At 38.7% G+C, this 15,623-nt stretch overlaps 1 protein-coding gene across 4 annotated transcripts in view; it reads right to left on the reverse strand.

The window, feature by feature from the left end:
• LOC141325582 (echinoderm microtubule-associated protein-like 4) overlaps positions 1-15,623 on the reverse strand; it is a 137,861-nt gene that overhangs the window by 77,284 nt on the left and 44,954 nt on the right. For 3 of the 4 annotated variants that reach the window (XM_073834361.1, XM_073834362.1, XM_073834360.1), the window contains exon 1: positions 1,928-2,122. The exons of the other annotated variant lie outside the window; for it this stretch is intronic. In XM_073834361.1, coding sequence (XP_073690462.1) covers positions 1,928-1,997 — 70 coding nt within the window. In that variant the 5' untranslated portion in view covers positions 1,998-2,122. Of the gene's footprint in view, positions 1-1,927; positions 2,123-15,623 lie in introns of those variants that run through there. 4 annotated transcript variants of the gene reach the window in all.

Here is a 15,623-nt window from a genome sequence, read left to right on the forward strand (position 1 = left end):
TGGCTGTTTAGCTGCTTTTCTGCGTGAATGAATCTGATACTGTACCTCATGTCTCTAACTAGTTTTATCAAGAGTTTCATTAAGAAGACAGTCTTATAAATATCTAAAAAATATGTTTAAGCAAATATATAGAATATATGCCGCCAGTTATTAGATCTTATTCAGTTTACAGACATGACGTACATTACTGTTCAATAGTTTGGGGTCAGTAGAATTTGTTGATGTTTTTGAAAAAAGCAATGTATGCTTACCAAAGCTATATTTATTTGGCAAAAATACAATTTAAATTAGCAATTTAAATAACTTTTTTGGTCCCACTTTATATTAGGTGGCTTTAACTACTATGTACTTGCATCAGAACATAAGTGCAATGTTCATACTGTATTGCAAAATGCTTTTGCTGCTATTGAGGTAAAATACAGGTAAGGTTAGGAACATGTTTGGTGGTATAGATAGGTTTAAAGATGACTTACAGTATATTTATAAATGTTATTACAGAAATTAATTACACATGTAATTATACTACCAGTCAAAAGTTTTTGAACAGTAAGAATTGTTTTTATGTTTTTAAAAAGAAGTTTCTTCTGCTCACCAAGCCTGCATTTATTTGATCAAAAGTACAGCAAAAACAGTCCAATTTTGGAATATTTTTACTAATTAAAATAACTGTTTTCTATTTGAATATATTATAAAATTTAATTTAAAATGTGATTTCAATGCTGAATTTTTAGCATCGCTACTCCAGACACATGATCCTTCAGAAGTCATTCTAATATTCTGAATTGCTGCTCAAAAAACATTTATTATTACTATTAGTTGTATTATTATGTTGAAAACAGCTGAGTAGAATGTTTTCAGGCTTCTTTGATGAATAGAAAGTTCAGAATAACAGCATTTATCGGAAATATAATCTTTTGTAACATTACAAATGTCTTCATCATCACTTTGGATCGATTTAAAGCATCCTTGCTAAATAAAAATATTAATTTCTATACTGTGAAGGTCTTTAATGTCACTTTTCATCAATTTAAAGTGTTCTCGCCAAATAAAAAATTTAAAAAAATGTAAAAAAATAAATAAAAATACTGACCCCAAACTTTTGTTTAATAGCATAGACGTGGAATTTCACACCAACTTGTTGCTCTGAATATGAATAGTGTTTTAAACACTATTTTAAATGAGAGATCCTCCAGAGTACCTTTAACATTCCCCAAACAAAAGTCCAAGGATCTGTTAAATGTGCAAGTTTAATGGTTTGAAAGGAAGAAGGTCTGTGCCAAGTTGTTGCATTTAGTTTAAACACAGTGAAAAATTTTCAATGCATGTCTGTGGTATTTTTGCAATGTTAGATCGTCTGCTATGGGAAAACTCTACATTCAGTTGGTTAAGAGAGATAAGGCACGCTATGTCAGAACAAACTACAGTTCTGTATCAAGTCTGCTGGATGTAGCTTAAAGGATCTAGTCAAAAACATTTTCAACGGATGTTGAACATTCAAAGCATTTTGGTTTTCAGGGGGTGATATTTGATCATCAATTCCAAGAAGTCCACAAGTTGAATCAGTTAGAAAAGAAAAACTATGCCAAGTTTGTCCAGCCAACAAGAATATTAAATTATGGTTTATTCAAAGTACAACTAACCACACAACAACTCTCCACCAGTCTGGTGACCAGCATTCAAATAAACTGCTTTACTCAATAAAAACACACACACAGAGAGACACACACCAGAGGTGCATCAATGTAGTGAGGTTAGAGCGTTACACACACTTCCTCTCTGTGTGGTGTATACAGGGGAACCTCCAAATGACAAAAAGGAAGACTCACGCTATTACACTCCACACGCACACACATGCATCTCAATACACCTCCTTCATAAATTCACTCACAAACACAGCCCTCCCCACAATCCCGCAGCGCTGCATTACCGGCGCAGTGGTGGTTCAGCGTGGCTGTAGAGTTGCACACTGGAGCTAAACCTGTCGTGCTGTCTTCCATTCTCCGCTCGTCTGCGATCTTCGTCTCCGCTTCTTCTCGTGTCCTCCTTTCTCGTCTGTCTTGCAGTCTTTCTTTACCCGTGTGTCTCTCTTTCTCAGTCTCACACGCGCATTCTTTCTTTCCAGGACGGTGCTGCACACATACGCTCGCTCACACAAAAGCCAGGGCGAGCGAGTGAGCGCGAGGGTGAGAGAGAACAAGGGAAACTAGAGGAGGAGGAGATAAAGGGATAAAAAAAGAAAATCTTGGTTGGCTAAGGGAGTGGCTAAAGCTCGCACGTCTTTAACCTCTGCCGTTCCGTCGGAGCCACACACAGTGTATGTTGTTTTACTGCGCGCTGGGACGGGGGGAAGGGAGCTCCAGGAGAGGGGAGGAGACCACGTGGAGGTGTCAAAGCTTCAAGAAACCGGCCAAGCACACTACAGCAAACTACAACAGCTCTACAGCCCTTGGTCAATTCACCATGCACTGGCTGCCGAAAGCGCACATGCTGAAATGTCATCACATCACATGATTTTGAGATGCAAAACAAAACTGCAGTATTTTTTTAAATTGCAGTTCCATATAATTGCTTGCTGAGACTATTCCGGTTGACACAGATTGTACTTGAGCGTCCCAGTTTGCATACTACAGCATAAAGTTTGCAAGAGTAGGCATAGTGATAGGGCTCAATGGCAGTTGCTAGGCTGGTGCATGTGGCATCAGAAGTATACAACCTGCATGCTGCCAGCTTTGCTCGCTGGAACTTTGTGTGTTATGTGACTAATTACTTTAGAGCTGAATGAAAATAACATTATGACAATCCCGGCGCCACAAAGCCTTCACTAGCAACTATCCTGAGCTCCCTTGCGAAAAAGAGGTGTTTTATTGTGTTGAATGTACACTTGTAGTCTATTCAATACTTAAAGGTATATATAAAACACTATACTTTACTGTGAATATTCTATAAGGATATACAGATGATATAATATTAATAAAACAAAAGGCTGATTAAAGGAGTAGTTCACTTTCAGAACAAAAATTTGCATATAATGTACTCACCCCCGACCCTGGAAATCCAGAGGTCTCGCGAGAGCACAATTTGAATTGTCTCTGCAAGACACTCTGGTATCGAGCAATGATGCATGTTACTGCAATACGTAAGCAATTCTGGGAACCAATCAAATCGGTGTATCTGATGTAGGCGGGCCAGAGGCGAGCTAAGCTGATGACGACTTTGCTGCGACGTTCGGAATCATTTAGTAAACATTAAAGGCATTGAAAGAGATCTACAGATGAAAACCAGTTGTTTGAAATGGCTTTGCCCGCTACAATGACCGAGTTAGACTTGGCTTTTCATTTAAAAGAGGAACAGAAAACCGCGCTCGAATCATTCCTTTGCAAGAAGGACGTTTTTGCTGTTTTGCCGACAGGATACGGCAAGAGTTTAATCTTTCAGTTAGCTCCGCTGGTAGTTAAGCGTATGGGGCGACCACGAAGAGGAACAGATGCGAAGCGGGCAATGCCAGATAGCATTCGGCAGTCTCGAGTCCTGGCTGTTAAAAAAGAAGTGGCGATAAATGTTATCGAACAAGGTCTACCGGGACAACCTGATCGGGATTGTGGTAGATGAGGTCCATCTAATTTACAAATGGTAAGAGTCACTTGGTAAACTTACTGTAACTAAAAACTGAACTATTCAATAGTAATACAGTAGCCTAACTTGAACAGGACGATATGTCTCGCTGCTGAACGAAACGCTAGTGTCCATCCACATATTAGTTGATAGTTAATAAATAGTTTGATCGGACCTAATTGTTTTATGAGGTTGACTCGGCTATCGTAATTAATAGTTATTAATCTTGTCACATTGTTTATGTTATAACATTGAAATCCACTCTTGTATGTTCACCGTCGCTCTGGATACGTCACACTGTGTATTGTTGTGATTGGTCGTGGCGTTATCCAATTGCGTGCAGTGAGAGTTTCAAATGCACACTTGGTGCCGCCCCTCGAGTTAGGTCCTTTTCATTGCTCGATGCCAGACCCTTAATCTTAATAGATTAGGGTCTGGGTTTTTCCAGGCTACTCACCCCCTTGTCAAGATGTTCATGTCTTTCTTTCTTCAGTCATAAGGAAATTGTGTTTTTTTGAGTTAAACATTTCAGGATTTCTCTCCATATGATGGACTTTTATGGTGTCCCTGAGTTTGAATTTCTAAAACGCAGCTTCAAAGGGCTCTAAACGATCACAGACGAGGAAAGAAGTGTCTTATCTAGCAAAACGATGGGTTATAAAATAAAATAAAAAATGCAATTTGTATACTTTTTAACCTCAAATGCTCATCTTGTCTAGTTCGGCAAGACGAGTGTTTGAGATTAAAAAGTATATAAGTTGTAAATGCTTTTAGAAAATAACCGATCGTTTCGCTAGGTAAGACCCTTCTTCCTTGGCTGGGATCGTTTAGAGCCCTTTGAAGCTGCATTTAAACTGCATTTTGGAAGTTCAAACCCAGGGGCACAGAAGTCCATTATATGGAGAGAAATCCTGAAATGTTTTCCTCAAATAACACCATTTCTTTAAGACTGAAGAAAGAAAGACATGAACATTTTGGATGACAAGGGGGTGAGTACATTATCTGTACATTTTTGTTCTGAAAGTCAACTACTCCTTTAAGGGTACTTAATACCCTTACAAGAACATGAGGTAACACTTTATTTTAAGGTGTCCTTGTTACATGTACTATTATAACAACAATTAACAGAAAAAGTATGCATAATTACATGCAGTTAACCCAAGCCTAACTTGAATCCTACCTCTGACCATGTAGTAAGTACAAGTAGTTAATTGATATTACTCAGTACTTAAATGTATAATTACACAGTAACAAGGAAACCATAAAATAAACGTTAACCGAACAGGAATATACTTTCTTTTTTCTTTCTTTTTTTTTTTTTTTTTACTTTGACATACATTTTAAACCATTATGCTTTCAGAATCTTTTGTAATGCTTTAAACAAGCACACTTATTTTTGACTTGTTGATTAATGTACTACAGCACATACACGTAAAGTACTTCATTGTAATTAGCATATATTTAGAGCATGATAACCACATTTAAAGGGTTCATTTACCCAAAAATTAAAATTAGCACATTATTTACTCATCCTCCAGATATCCTAGGTGTATATGACTTCCTTCTTTCAGACAAATTCAATCAGTGTTATACTAAAAATTATCCTGCCATTTCCAAGCTTTAGAATGACATGGGCAGGTGTTTCTCTTCATCAGTCCAAAACAAGTCCAATAAAGTGCATCCATCCATAATAAAAAAAGTGTCTCACAGCTCTGAATAAAGGTCTCCTGTAGCGAATCGATGCATTTTTGTAAGAAAAATATCCATATTTAAAACGCAATAATCACTTTAATCTAGCTTGTGCTAACAGTCGTACACGGCAACACAGAATCAGAACTGACAGACGCGGACGCAGACGCGAAGTGCCGAAAACAGAAACAAAACAACAATCACGAATTAGAAGTACAAAACGAGGATTTGTAAAGAAAAATGGCGGAGGATTTTGATATAAACCAAGAGGAGACTGGTTTTTCTTTGCTGAAGTAAGGAAACTACTTTCTTTGTTCCTGCAAACAAACGTTGGTTTTCAGGAGACTCACGGTGCAACGCCGACGTTGGGGCTGGTCAATAAATCGAAATGAAATCGAAATCATGATTAATCGGAAGCTCCGAATGCATATCTTTTAGTGAAGCACGGTGATCTGTGATCATCTGCAGTAAATCTTCATCCGAAGGCCAGAGGGCGCTCTGTCTCTCAGAAACGCCAAAAACACTTGAAGGAGAAACCTAGAAAATGCCTATAGCTGAATAAACAGAAGATTTAACTGCTTTCATTCATTCAACATGACTAATAAACACACTACTATGACAATATATGGTTTACTGAAGTTTGTATTATTGTAATTTTCATTATAATAATGTATAGTTATAATGCAATGTGTTAATCACTGCTTAGAATATTATGAACTATGTTCTGTGCGTTATTATGTGTAAGAAGCCACATCATTTCACAGAAGGATTCATTTCAAACACTTGGCTGACGTTATGAAGTAAGTTTGGAGTTAAAATATTATTAAATGTGGTATTTTCACATGCTTTGAGATGTAGCACCATTTTTTACACAGCACCGTAGTTCACTGAGAAGCTACGCAAACAGCTGCCATTATTGCGAACGATTTCTTTTCGATTGCATAATCGTTCAATTAAATCGATTTCGATTAAGAATGCGATTAGGCATAGCTTCTAAGTGAACTACGGCTCTGTGTACTACATGCTGCTTCAACTCAAAGCAGGTGCTGGAGATTTACGGCTAATCACAGAACTGGCTTTATTGACAAAATGCGCACGACAATCGCCTTCGATTAATCGAGCAGTCTTTTTTTCATCCACCCAGAACAGCCTTCGTCTACAACTGTTAGCGCGAGGTGGATTAAAGTGATCATTACATTTTGAATATGAATATTTTTCTTACAAATTGAATCGATTCACTACATAAGACCTTTATTCACCCTCCGGAGCCACTTTATATTATGGATAAATGCACTTTATTGGACTTGTTTTGGACTGATGAAGAGAAACACCCACCCACTGCCATTCTAAAGGTTGGAACAATTTTTAATATAACTCTGATTGGATTTGTCTGAAAGAAGGAAGTCATATACACCTAGGATGCCTGGAAGGTGAGAAAATAATGTGCTAATTTTCATTTTTGGGTGAACTAACCCTTTAAAACCACATTTATAGCACCTCAACACCTTGGTACTATATGAGAAACTACATGATTTGTATGGAAAACAGCAGTCTAAATACATTTAATATAAATTCACAAAGCTTAATCACAGAAAATACTGTAACTATATTCCAATACTCCTTTAATATTTTTAATACATGTCTACATTAATAATATAATAAAATTTGATATGAATATCCCACATATCTAACACAATAGCATGGTGCAATTGATGTTACTACAGTAAATCTGTGGTAAATGATGGCGATCTGTAGACTAAAAAGCCTTCTGACTTTATCGTTGTGTACAGTGTTTCTCCCAAGCTGATCTCATAGCGAAAAAATACCTGTCGGAACATTTTCTCGAGACACGAAGTACGTACCTCCATGTATGTTTTGTGACATATTTAATGTGAAATGTCCACTGAGTGGCATTAAAAGAATGTTCGGAGTAGTTCACTTCCAGAATGTTTTTGCTTGTATGTGTCACCGCAATTCTGACTTGAAATGCCCATTGAGCGGCGCTATAACTCTAATGCTTCGTGAGGTTTTAAAATAACATACCATCTGCACTACACCTAAATCTAGCCGATAGTATGAGCAAAAGCGAATGTGATGCAAAAACGCAATCGCAATTTTCATTGTAAGTCCTGTTTTAACAGGAATTGTACCCAAGGATTCTGCATCCTAAGTCCAATTTCCAGTTGAGCTCCCGAGCAAGTTACATCCAGAAAGCGAAACATATGGAGCTGCAATTGTAACTGTGTATGAAAACGATTACAAGTGCTTGCAGTTTTACCGCCTCTAGTGTTAATTTCTGAGAGAAACTGCAGTGATGCGTATCTATTGGTACATACTTTACGCCTTGCAAAAGTTCCCACAGGTACATTTTTGTCATGAGTTCAGGTAGGTTTCTCCTATTTGTCAGCGCTGATTCATCTGGCTTTAAACTAGTTTAAATCACAACATGCCCGGTTCCAGAATCAAATCACTAAGGGTGCTATTTTAATATACTTTCACAGCCCTATTACTCATTCATTTTTCATCCCATGATCATCACGCTTTGAAAAACAATGCGAGAGAATGACTGTGCATGTACATTTACATTTACATTTACATTTATTCATTTAGCCGACGCTTTTATCCAAAGCGACTTACAATTGGGAATACAACAAGTGATTCACCCTAAGGAGGCAGATCAACATAGGAAGTGTTCAAAAATACCATATATCAGGCGTTGTTAGAAGAGTGCAGGCTAGAAGGAGAAGATCAAGAAAGAGAGGAAAAACAGGCTAGAAGGGAGGATATTTTTTTTTTTTTTTTTTTTTTTTTTTTTTTATTGAGTCAGATAGTGTCGAAAAAGATGGGTTTTCAGCAGTCGTTTGAAAGCTGTTAAGGAGTCTGCATTCCGGATAGGGGTGGGAAGATCATTCCACCAGGCAGGAACGTTGAACGAGAATGTTCTGGACAGTGATTTAATACCTCTCTGTGGTGGTACAATGAGGCGTCTTTCACTAGAGGATCTCAGTCTTCTGGAAGGAGTGTAGATGTGTAGTAGTGAATGGAGGTAGGCAGGTGATGATCCGGTGGCTGTCCTATAGGCCAGCATCAGTGTCTTGAATTTGATGCGTGCTGTAACCGGTAGCCAGTGCAGGGATATGAAGAGAGGTGTAACATGGGCCTTTTTGGGCTCGTTGAAGACCAGTCGTGCTGCTGCATTCTGAATCATTTGTAGAGGCTTGATTGTACATGCTGGAAGACCAGCTAAAAGAGCATTGCAGTAGTCCAGCCTGGAAATGACCAGGGCCTGGACGAGGAGTTGTGTAGCATGCTCTGTTAGGAAGGGCCTGATCTTTCTGATGTTGTACAATGCAAACCTGCAAGATCGAGCGGTCTTAGCTATGTGGTCTTTAAAAGTCAGTTGGTTGTCAAAGATAACACCCAGATTTCTGGCTGAAGTTGATGGGGTAATTGTTGATGAACCTAACTGGATGGAGAAGTCATGCTGTAGAGATGGAGTGGCAGGAAAGATAAGGAGTTCCGTCTTTGCTAGATTGAGCTGTAGATGGTGTTCCTTCATCCATGCAGAGATATCCGCTAGGCAACCTGAGATCCGTGCAGCTACCGATGGATCGTCTGGTTTGAAAGAAAGATAGAGCTGTGTGTCATCAGCATAGCAATGGTAGGAGAAGCCATGTGCCTGTATGATGGGGCCCAGAGATGTAGTGTATATGGAGAAGAGGAGAGGTCCAAGAACTGAACCCTGAGGAACCCCAGTGACCAGTTGATGAGTTTTGGATACCTCGCCTCCCCAGGCCACTCTGAAAGACCTACCAGAGAGGTAGGATTTGAACCAGCGAAGTGAAGTCCCTGTAATACCCAGCATTGAGAGGGTGGACAGGAGGATCTGGTGATTCACAGTGTCAAAAGCTGCAGATAGGTCCAGCAAGATGAGTACCGATGATTTGGACTCAGCTTTTGCCGTCCGCAAGGCTTCAGTGACAGACAGTAGCGCAGTCTCAGTTGAATGGCCGCTTCTGAACCCTGATTGGTTAGAGTCCAGTAGATTGTTCTGTGAGAGGAATAAGGATAGCTGGTTGAAAACAGCCCGTTCCAGTGTTTTTGCTATGAATGGAAGGAGGGAGACAGGTCTGTAGTTGTCTATGAGTGAGGAGTTAAGTGTAGGTTTTTTGAGCAGTGGGGTTACCCGGGCCTGCTTAAATGTAGTGGGAAAAGTGCCTGTGAGAAGAGATGTGTTGATGATGTGTGTGAGCGCCGGTAGGATTGTAGGGGAGATTGCTTGGAGAAGGTGTGAGGGGATAGGATCTAAAGGACATGTCGTCGGATGGCTGGAGAGGAAAAGTTTGGTTACTTCTGCCTCCGAGCAAGGACAGAAGGAGAAGTGGGGGGTTCCAGCCGTGATTGTGGTCAATTTTAGTTCCTGTATGTGTGGAGCTGAGAACTTATTATTGATCGATGTAGTTTTGTCTGTAAAAAATGTGGCGAAATCATCAGCTGTTATAGAAGTTGTGGGAGGTGGTGGAGGGGGACAAAGCAGTGTATTAAATGTTTTGAAAAGGTTGCGTGCGTCCGGGGAATTGTTGATCCTGTTGTGGAAGTATGAAGATTTGGCTGTATGTACTTGGGTAGCGAAAGATGAGAGCATAGACCGATACATACTGAGGTCGGATGGATCCTTAGATTTGTGCCATTTTCTCTCAGCTGCCCTAAGTTTGGAACGATGCTCACGAAGAACATCGGATAACCAAGGGGTTGTCGGAGCAGATCGTGCTGGCCTGGAGGAGAGAGGGCATATAGCATCTAGACAGGAGGTAATAGTGGAGCATAAGGTGTCAGTTGCTGCATTAGTGTCCAGGGATGAGAAGTGAGTAGGAGAGGGAAGGGAGGAGGATACTAAAGAAGAAAGATGGGAGTGTGAGAGAGAGCGTAGGTTTCTTCTAAAAGTAACAGGTAGAGGGGTTGGGAGTGCACAAGTAGCAAGATGTAGGTCAAATGTAATGAAGAAGTGGTCAGAGATGTGTAGGGGTTTGACCACAATATTGTCTGAAATACAATTTCGCATGTAAATGAGATCAAGTTGGTTGCCAGATTTATGAGTGCATGTAGTGATAACACGTTGTAGATCAAATGAAGCTAGAAGTGAATTGAAGTCAGCAGCATAGGGTTTGTCAAGGTGAATGTTGAGGTCCCCAAAGACTAGAAGTGGGCTGCCATCCTCTGGAAACGAGGACAGCAGCCCATCCAGCTCTTCTAAGAAGATGCCAAGTTGAGTAGGAGGGCGGTAGATTACCACAATGTGGAGTTCGATAGGAGATGTTACAGTGATTGTATGAGATTCAAATGAACTATAATTGCATAGAGGAGAATGGGTTGAGTATTTCCAGTTGTTAGAAATAAGAAGTCCCGTCCCCCCACCCCTTCCAGTCTGACGAGGGGTGTGAGAGAAGGAAAAGTTATTAGAAAGAGCAGCTGGGGTTGCAGAGTCTTCTGGACGAATCCAGGTCTCAGTCAAGCCTAGAATGCTCAAACCAGATTGCACAGAAAATGCTGAAATGAAGTCAGATTTGTTGACAGCTGATTGACAGTTCCAGAGTCCAACCGTGAAAGAGAAAGGTTCAGTGGAAGAAGTGTCGATAGGACGCAGGTTAGAAATATTGCGTCGACGTGTGCGTGTGATATTAGTGCGGTGTGAAGAGACCACCGGAATGAGTTGGAAACACATGATAGAGGAGGACAGAAAGAAGAGTGAAATAAAGGAGAGGAGTACTTAAGTGCGTTGTCGGTGTCGTTGCTCGGAGAAGTCGCGCAGGAAAAGTCGCAGTCTTTACTCTCGTCGGTCTTCACGCGAGGAGGCTGAACGCTTCCGCTGACGCTTCAGCGTCAGCTGTTCTGACGCAGTTAAATAGACAACCAAACAGTGCTTCAATGATAAAAGCTAGGGACGCCTCCTAGGCTCAGTGAGCCGCGAATGTCTCGCCCGCACGCAAAATGGCTCAATCGAAACTCAAAAAGCAACAGCTTCGCACTTGTAATAGCTCCAGAAGGGAACGATATGACAAAAACAAAAGCTTCCCTTGGCCGTACGCTCAGTTATCAATTTTAATGATTGCAATAAAAACTAGAATTTAAAGCAAAAACAATCGCAGGACAAATAACAGAAGAACACTCCTTTTCTAACAGTGAATAGATGTAAATAAAACAAACGAATAATTAAATAGAACAACAGAGTACTTTAAGAAGCAGCTCAAAATTAATATTAACGAATAAGTGAATAGAAACTACAGAGTGCGTTTTAGAAGCAGCTCAAATTTAATATTAACCAATAAGTAAATAGAAACTACAGAGTGCGTTTTAGAAGCAGCTCAAATTTAATATTAACCAATAAGTAAATAGAAACTACAGAGTGCGTTTTAGAAGCAGCTCAAATTTAATATTAACCAATAAGTAAATAGAAACTACAGAGTGCGTTTTAGAAGCAGCTCAAATTTAATATTAACCAATAAGTAAATAGAAACTACAGAGTGCGTTTTAGAAGCAGCTCAAATTTAATATTAACCAATAAGTAAATAGAAACTACAGAGTGCGTTTTAGAAGCAGCTCAAATTTAATATTAACCAATAAGTAAATAGAAACTACTTTTAGAAGCAGCTCAAATTTAATATTAACCAATAAGTAAATAGAAACTACAGAGTGCGTTTTAGAAGCAGCTCAAATTTAATATTAACCAATAAGTAAATAGAAACTACAGAGTGCGTTTTAGAAGCAGCTCAAATTTAATATTAACCAATAAGTAAATAGAAACTGCAGAGTGCGTTTTAGAAGCAGCTCAAATTTAATATTAACCAATAAGTAAATAGAAACTACAGAGTGCTTAAGAGAACAGCGGCTTAAAATTAATACTTAGGAATAAGTAATTAAACAGAAACGACAAAGTGCTTTTAGCAGCAACTCTAAGTAACGACCGCCTAGTGAAATAGTATTAAAGTAGACACTTACGCGCCGTCGTTCTTTCTCGTCTGAGGACTGAACTCACTTTCCCGCAGTATGGAAAGTAAGCAAACTATTTAAGCAGTATTCTCGCTAGCCACGCCTCCTAGGCTCAGTGAGCCGCGAATGTCTTGCCCGCACGCAAAATGGCTCAATCGAAACTCAAAAAGCAACAGCTTCGCACTTGTAATAGCTCCAGAAGGGAACGATATGACAAAAACAAAAGCTTCCCTTGGCCGTACGCTCAGTTATCAATTTTAATGATTGCAATAAAAACTAGAATTTAAAGCAAAAACAATCGCAGGACAAATAACAGAAGAACACTCCTTTTCTAACAGTGAATAGATGTAAATAAAACAAACGAATAATTAAATAGAACAACAGAGTACTTTAAGAAGCAGCTCAAAATTAATATTAACGAATAAGTGAATAGAAACTACAGAGTGCGTTTTAGAAGCAGCTCAAATTTAATATTAACCAATAAGTAAATAGAAACTACAGAGTGCGTTTTAGAAGCAGCTCAAATTTAATATTAACCAATAAGTAAATAGAAACTACAGAGTGCGTTTTAGAAGCAGCTCAAATTTAATATTAACCAATAAGTAAATAGAAACTACAGAGTGCGTTTTAGAAGCAGCTCAAATTTAATATTAACCAATAAGTAAATAGAAACTACAGAGTGCGTTTTAGAAGCAGCTCAAATTTAATATTAACCAATAAGTAAATAGAAACTACAGAGTGCGTTTTAGAAGCAGCTCAAATTTAATATTAACCAATAAGTAAATAGAAACTACAGAGTGCGTTTTAGAAGCAGCTCAAATTTAATATTAACCAATAAGTAAATAGAAACTGCAGAGTGCGTTTTAGAAGCAGCTCAAATTTAATATTAACCAATAAGTAAATAGAAACTACAGAGTGCTTAAGAGAACAGCGGCTTAAAATTAATACTTAGGAATAAGTAATTAAACAGAAACGACAAAGTGCTTTTAGCAGCAACTCTAAGTAACGACCGCCTAGTGAAATAGTATTAAAGTAGACACTTACGCGCCGTCGTTCTTTCTCGTCTGAGGACTGAACTCACTTAAGCATGTGTGCTTAGGAGCTCAAGTCATTACCTGTCCATCAACCCAAGTCTTAGTGTCTAAGTTTATATACAACTTATATGCTTTTCATATATTTGCAGTTTATATCCCTCAGAGTTCAATGTGTTACAATGGTAAGTGCGCCTTGGCGGGCCCTCGTTCAAAAACAACACGGTTGTTTATTAATCTTAGACCTGAGGAGAAGGAGTGGAGCATAGAAGCAGTGTTTAAAAAAGAATGAAACATTTAATTATCCCACGTTTGTGAAGGGGCCAGCCTGTCGCTGAGGAGAGCTACACTGTCAGAAAAAAGGGTACGGTTGGGGTCCATTTGTGACACTTAGGGTACAAATGGTGAAGTTGTACCCTCGATGGGTCATAGTTGCACCTTAGAGTACTCATATGTACCATTTAGGGGTAAAAAAGGTACAGATATGTTTCCAACTGCCAGAGGGTCCACGTTTGTACCATTTAATCCCCAAAGAAAGGTACAATCACTTGTGTGACCAAAGGAGTAAGCCAAAGTGTATGAAATAGTCACCCAAAATTAAATAGGGCAAGATAATCATTTTCATGAGTTGTTAGTTATTTGGAAGAGATGCACAAAATAACCAAATATGTTCAAGAGCCTGCATCTTTCTGACCAGTTCTGAACAGTACACACGCAAATTACATTTTAGTGATTATGCAGAACATCAAGATAATAACTTTTAAACGTAAAGCATTTGTATTAAAGTAGGTCTGCATTTTTAATTGTAATTTTAAACTGATATAAGAGCTGTTTTAAGTTTTGTTTTTAATGTAGAGTTAAACAAATACACATACTAATAGTAATTAGCAAAAGCACAATGTAGTATACAAAACTATTTAACGTTTATTAAACATTATACGCCTTATTCAGCCCGCTGCCATTTTGAATCGAAAACGAGGCTGTGAGGGATAGCAGTCCAGCAGCGGCCACTGTGGCGCATTGTTGCGTACCGGGATGTAGATCGTATAGCCGTAAAATAATAGGTCATTTCACATTTTTCCACAGGAAAAAGAGCTCCAGAAAACGTGGATTGATCGACAGGATATATAACCTCACTTTCAGGTAACAATATTGCATTTAAGAAAATGACTGTGGAAACTAGCCGGTTGGCTAATTGCTAATTTATAATGCGAGCATGTTTATCTTCCTTTAAACGTTTACGCAGAGCTAACATGTTATGTACTACTACAACAACTAAACTAAATATCTCCATTTTGTATAGATTACAAAGAACACAAAAGTGCTCAACATTTTACTCAGGATTGTTTTTCAAAAACACTGACTGGAATTAGGACGCTTAAGGAGGGTTCAGCTCCGTCTGTGTTTACCTGGACTCTAAGACCTCACGAAAAGAAAACCTTGCGATTGTAAATGAAAAATATATTCTTTTTAAATGATGTTTTAAAGATTAACATGTTTAATAGTTTGTGTTAAGAGCCTGCAGTTAGATCGTAAGCCTCTTTCAGACAACATGTTAAGTCATACAAAAAACAGTGGGTTGAAAGTTTATTTTTATGCAAAGCGATCAAAAGATAACATTTATTTATTAGTTTGCCATGTAGTGTTTGATGTCAACCCCTTTTAAAATCGCAAAATGATATTCAGAACATTATTTTTTTGTTTCTGTCTTGCTTTAGACAAGGAAAATGTCATGTTTATCGTAATTTCATAATAAAGGTCGGGAAGACGCTTATGACCTAGCTGCAGGCTCTTAACACAAACCATTAAGCATTTTAATCTATATAACATCATTTGAAAAACTCTGTGTAAGCGTTTAAAGGAAGATAAACATGCTCCCATTAGAAATTAGCAGTCTTTCCACAGTCATTTTCTCAAAAAAATGCAATATTGTTACCTGAAAGTTAGGTTATATGTCCTGTCGAACAATCCACGTTTTCTGGAGCTCTTTGTCCTGTGGAAAAATGTGAAATAACCTATTATTTTACGGCTATACGATCTACATCCCGGTACGCAACAATGCGCCACAGTGGGCGCTGCTGGACTACTATCCCTCACAGCCTCGTTTTCGATTCAAAATGGCAGCGGGCTGAATAAGGCGTATATGGTGTACTACTTTGCCTCAGTTCAAATACATATTTTCGAAGCCAGCCTTTTTGTGTCGTCCAATGGGATTGTAGCCCGCGCTGTGCATTTTGAAAATGAGATTGTGCATGACGGTTATTCTGGACATCATTCATTTCTGACGCTGTCGACGGAGACACG

This window comes from Garra rufa, chromosome 2 (genome assembly GCF_049309525.1).
Source record: "Garra rufa chromosome 2, GarRuf1.0, whole genome shotgun sequence".
In the NCBI taxonomy this organism is placed as follows: domain Eukaryota; kingdom Metazoa; phylum Chordata; class Actinopteri; order Cypriniformes; family Cyprinidae; genus Garra; species Garra rufa.